The sequence below is a fragment of the Marmota flaviventris genome, chromosome 4, assembly GCF_047511675.1.
Source record: "Marmota flaviventris isolate mMarFla1 chromosome 4, mMarFla1.hap1, whole genome shotgun sequence".
Classification (NCBI taxonomy): domain Eukaryota; kingdom Metazoa; phylum Chordata; class Mammalia; order Rodentia; family Sciuridae; genus Marmota; species Marmota flaviventris.
Window position 1 is genome coordinate 88,982,573 of NC_092501.1, and position 6,000 is coordinate 88,988,572.

At 37.7% G+C, this 6,000-nt stretch overlaps 1 protein-coding gene across 2 annotated transcripts in view; it reads right to left on the reverse strand.

Annotated features, from left to right (window-relative positions):
• Rnf17 (ring finger protein 17) overlaps positions 1-5,711 on the reverse strand; it is a 107,649-nt gene extending 101,938 nt beyond the window's left edge. For both annotated transcript variants that reach the window (XM_027941526.2, XM_027941524.2), the window contains exons 1-2: positions 5,582-5,711; positions 2,643-2,737 (exon numbers count right to left, since the gene is read on the reverse strand). In XM_027941526.2, coding sequence (XP_027797327.2) covers positions 2,643-2,737; positions 5,582-5,711 — 225 coding nt within the window. The remainder of the gene's footprint in view (positions 1-2,642; positions 2,738-5,581) is intronic.
• Positions 5,712-6,000: the final 289 nt, after the last annotated feature.

Genomic DNA, 6,000 nt, shown 5'->3' on the forward strand with positions numbered 1-6,000 from the left:
CTCAAGCTCTGAGAAATGGAGCTGGCTATTATTTATGGACTGAGACTTCTGAAACTGTGAGCCCTCAAATAAACTTTTCTTCCTCTAAAATTGCTCATCAGGTCTTTTAGTCACAGCAGCAAAAAAAAAAAACAAAACAACAACAACAAAAAAAAAACTGACTAAAGCAACAAGACTTCCCAGTCAAGATCATATAATTATCTTTGTTTACAACTGTGACTCTTACCAATTTCTAACCACATGGGATTTTAATATGTATCAATTAAGAATCTGACTATAGCAATGCATGGTGGAGTACACTGGGAATCCCAGTGACTCAGGAGGCTAAGGCAGGAGAACTTCAAGTTCGAGGCCAGCCTCAGCAACTTAGTGAAGCCCTGTCTGAAAATAAAAATTAAAAGGGCTGGGGATGGGCTGGGCTTGTGGCTCAGTGGTAGAGCACTTGCCTAGTATGTGTGAGGCCCTGGGTTCGATTCTCAGTACTACATATAAAAAAATAGACAAATAAAGGTCCATCAATAACAAATAAAAATATTTTTTTAAAAGGGGGGGGGGGCTGGGGATGTGGCTCAGTGGTTAAGCGTCCCTGGGTTTAATCCCTGGTACCAAAATAAACACAAAAGAATCTGAATGTAGTCACTTGCCTATCACCTAGGCTGGCAGGCAGGAGGATAAACCAGGCAGGCCACATATCTTCCAAAAAAAGAGATAGAATAAAACTAGTCAAAATGATATAGATTATTAAAACACTAAAATCCAATCCATTATTCGTAAATACATTATAAATATTCCTATAGATGTTATCCAAATTCCAAAGAATAATATAAATACAATAATAATTTAAGATTAGTAAACATAAAATCACTTGGTAAAAAAGACAAAAGTTTATGGTCAAATTTTTTTATTCCTGTGCTGGAGAGCGAACTCAGGGCCTTGTGTGTGCTAGGTATGCACTTTACCACAGCGCTCCACCCCCAACCCTTAATTTTTGTTTTTTGAATGTTAAAAGAGGACAGACATGGTTAGATTGTTCTAGCTGCCTACTCCTTCCTTTTCCCTTCTTCCCCCACAAGGCTGAAACTGTCAGGATCTACCATCATAAACATAAGAAAAGATCTCCTTTGTCTTAACTACATAGCCCTCCATATTTGAGGAACCCCATGTCAAAAAAGGAGGGAGGGGAATCAGAGACAGGAATTTCCCACAATAAAGGTCATAACTTGTAAAGATTTAATTCCAAAACAGAAAGTTTCTAATGTGTATGTTTTTTCTAGAATTAAAACTTTTTTACAAATTAATACTACGTGTATTTGTATTATGTTTAACCTGCAAGCCAGTTAATCTACACCTAATTAATAAAAGGTTATTTTAATGGTCTGGAAGCTTGCACAGGACTTTCACATTATTCAGATTTGATTCTTACAATTCTAAGAGGGAAGACAAAGCAAGTTTTATTTCATTCTCACAAATAAGAAAGATAGAGCTAGGCTCACAAAACAAAAACTGCAATTTAGGTCCTGTGCCCCCATATTAATTGTCTGCCACATTTTATACAAACAATTTCTCCTGTTACAAAAATACAGATTAAAGCCAGGAACAGTGGTGCATGCCTGTAGTTCCAGTAATTCAGGAGGCTGATGGAGGAGGATTTCAAGTTTGAAGTGAGCCTGGCAATTTACCAAGACCCTCAGCAACTTAGCAAAATTTTAATATTTTAAAAGTAACATAAAGTAGAATAGGGATGTAGCTCAGTGATAAAGCACTGGGTTCAACTCAATATTTTAAAAGTAACATAAAGTAGAACAGGGATGTAGCTCAGTGATAAAGCACTGGGTTCAACTCCCAGTACCCCCAATTACAGATTGTCAGCTTTCCAGGAACATATATAAATTGAACATTTGGATTTGTAGTAAATGCAAAAGATGTCTAGTAAGCTTTATTTTTAAACCCTAATTTGTTCTCATTATTATGGGTCAACAGATTCTAGTTCTAGTAGAATTGTTTTATATGTATTACTTTTGAAGTAAGTATCAAAGTTAGACAGTTGTTTTGCTTCCTTGCCTTTTTATAGTATAGCATCTTCACAAATGTAAATCTGATGACACACAAGATTGAGAGGTAGGGAGAGTTTCAAATTTGCTTGCATGGTTATTAATGAGGAAAACAGTGGCAGGGGTAGGGTTTTAAAAGGAATACATTCTACTGAAAAATAAATAGAGATAATTTCCCAGAGGTCTCCAAAGAGTCAAAACATGTAGGCAATGACTTTCACTTTTTTATTTTTCTCTATAGCTTGAACAATTAATAAAATGGATGGGAAAAATTTTCTTTTGTTAGGCCTTCTTGCTTACAAAGACTTTAGTTTATAGCTAGAGCTTGTCTGACATTTTGGGGGGTGGGAGGGCAGTACTGGGGACTGAACTCATGGGTGCTCTGTCACTAAGCTACATCCCCAGCCCTTTAAATTTTTTTATTTTGAAAGACAGGGTCTCACTACATTACCCACATTGGCCTCAAACTTGTGATTCTGCTGCCTCCGCCTCCCAAATTGCTGGGATTATAGGCATACACACTGTTCCCAACTGACATTTTTACCTTTAACATTAGACTTTAATGTATATGAAAAAAATCATAAAACTTACCTCACAATCAGGGCATATAATTGTGTTGTATTCTCCAGTTACTGACAAGCACAGTTCACAAAATGCATGTCCACATTGAAGTTCAAGGTGGTGACCTATTGATAAAATTCTATCATTAACTAATCTTTATAGTTTTTTAATGTTGAATGGACAATAGTAATATGATGTTAAATTTAAAAATGATTCTATTGTACAGGGAAGATACCAAGTTTACTGAGAAATGGGTGACCTATGCAACAAAATTTAGGAGAAACTAAGCCAGGTCAGAAGGAGGGAGAAAAATAAAAAAGCAAAATCAGGCAGAGCCATATAGTAATGTCTGCATTAATTCAAATAGTTATTTTACACCTCTAACTTTACAAATTTGCCATATATTTAAAAAATTATACCTATTTTTTAGTTACAGGTGGACACAATATCTTTACTTTTATGTGGTGCTGAGGATTGAACTCAGGACCTCATGCATGCTAGGCAAGTGCTCTATCTCTGAGACACAACCTAGCCCAACAAATTTGCCATATATTTTAATCATACAAAGAGCTGTAAGAAATTTCATTTGATCTCTATAAGTATGATGGCTTTAAGTAAGATGAAAATACTATATCCAACATAGAAATGAAAACGCACATTGGTGATTTGGCTAAATCAGGAATAAACCAGACAAATAAATGCTACAATCCAGACTCCAACCTTCTGTTTCCAAGTCCAATGTTCTAATTTTATTTATTTTTGCCGTATGGGGATTGTGAACTACCTCTCCAGAGCTTTCTATTTTTCAATTTTGAGATAAGAACTCGCTAAAATTGCTGAGGCTGGCCTGGAACTTGCAATCCCGTTGCCTCAGCTTCCTGAATCACTGGGATTACAGGTGTGTGTGACCACGCCCAACTCTTAAATTCAAAGTTCTTCCTATTCAATTATACCACCCTTGACTAGTTTATAATTCGCATCCTGTGAAAGGGTCAAGGATGGCTGAAATGAGACATTGGCAAGGCTGCTCTCTTATAGTAATTTAAGATGTTAAAACATGACAGAAATCGAATCATCACATATATTTCCCATCTAAAGACCATGTTCACTAACCCAGCATTTATGAAAGGAAATACCATAACCTTGGCTGAAAACCCAGTATCAAGATTTAAATGCACTAAGTAGAATTTGAAGTTTGTCATAAACAATATATTTTAGTTTAACTTCAAAAAACTGCACTTAAAGACATTTTGGTAAGAAAACAAAAAGGGAAAATAAAACTAGATAAATATCAGTCATTTTTTACTAGCAAAAAAAAATTAATTCTTTTAATTTTATTTTTTAAGTTTTACAACTTTTTCAGCCCACTGAAATATGTGAAACTTGCTTACAATCATGCTATAAATCCCTACTTAAACTTGAGAGATATTAACAAAGAAATCAAAATTTTTAACTGTTTTGATAAAATTTCTGATAGTTTACAAGTTAAAAAAAGAAAAAACAAAACTGGTGTTGCACCACAGCTTACAAAGAACTTTCCAATTTTCAAGTCATTTAAATTTTTCCAAATGATAGTTTTTAAGTACTGTAATACAAGTATATGGAAAAAAACAACTGGTTTTAAAAATGTTAATTTTAAGAACTTTATTCCTTAATTATTATTTCATTTTAAAACTGAACATTTTCTATACAACAGCGGCAGTGATCAAAATTCCAAAAAGGAGAAACTTGGCTCTCCACTGAAAATGCAACAAACTCCCTACAAAGGCTTATTATTATGTTAAGTCCCTGTCCAGGCTTATTATTATGCCCCAAATGAAGTTCATCTTGAAAGAACTGACAAAACAGCTGTAATGACCTTTACTTTGAAGGTATAAACATTAAACAGTTACTCTCAAGTATAAGAATTTTCAGTACCTCCAGTTTAGATTGAACAAATCATTCCTGTCTGATACAGCACTCATGTATTTTAGGCTACATTAAAATACGTATGTGTTCACTCAATTAAACCGTAAATTTAGCAGATCAACAGGAGTGCCATATAATTTCCACTCAATGTATAAAATAAAAACAAGCATAAAACCAAGGCCGGTTGACAGAAGTTCAGAGGAAAGAAAGGTTGCCTAGCATGTGCAGCAAGCCCTGGGTTTGATCCCCAACCACACAAAAATACCAAACAACAAAAGAGATACACAAAAGAGCTATTTTTTTATCCCCCACACACAGTACTTTAAACCAAACGGGGATGGAGGGCTGTTTTTTTGTGTTTTATGGTGTTTTCAATACAAAAATTTTCACAATGGTCTTCTAGTTACTCCTACAACAAAACACAATCCAAGAAAATCAAGTTTCATTTATTCCTGAACACAAGACAATGCTAAATTTCTACTGTTTGATTTTTATTTTTGATTGACAGAAATAAAGATAAGTTCTGGTGTTCTACTGAACAGCAGAGTGACTATACCCCTTGTACATTTCAAAACAGCTAAACAGGATCTGAAACGTTCTTTCATCAACGGTCAACTTGGGGAAGTTTGAGAAACTGGGGCCAAGGAGACTTCGCAGTTGGCTAGGGATACAGCTCGGCGCTAAAGTGTTTGCCTAGCACTCAGGAAGCCCTAGATTTGATTTCCAGCCCTGGGGGGAGGGGAAGTCTTCGCACTGCCCTACAAAGGGTAGATTAACGCCATCTGGCCTCCAGCCCCCTGGGTAGAAGGTGGGTGCAGACAGGTGCGGGAAGGGGAGAAAGTCATGGAAAGGTGGGACACCACCCCAACCTGACCCTAGGCATTGCTGTGTCCCTTAGTTCTCTGGTTTGGTTTTCTCTGACACCTAGATAATGCTGACCAAGCCCCCGCGTGCGTGAATTCAGTAGGCCCCCAGCCTCGCCAACGGTCCTTACTCCTCCATCTAACTCCCACGCTTCAGATGCTGCCTGCCCACAGCCTGGACACAGGACAATTCCTCACCAGAAGCTCTAGACACTCTTCTTTCACACCGAGTGCACTGGAAATCGGTGGCACCCCAGTTCTGACTCTTACTCCCCACCTGCCGGTAGGAAGACAAAGCAAATCGTGTCCTCGAGGCTTCTGCCGCCATCTCTGCCTCGTTTTGAGGTGAGGACTTGCGCAGCGTGCAGGTTCCGTAGGCTCTAGTGGCAATGACCAATCACCGGAGGCCCACAGCCCCAGATAGCCAATCAGTGGGCCAGGAGATCAGAGCACGCCCCTGAGGTTGCGCCTGAGTGGGTGTGGCCTTTGTGGGGCTGAGCTGTTTTCAGTTTTAGCGGGAGCACCTGTGTTCTGGAAAGGGCCCGGGGTGGGCGAAGGACTGCTTACTTTTCAAGTCTTTACCCAAAGCATCACTACTTTACTTGCTTAGTCAACTC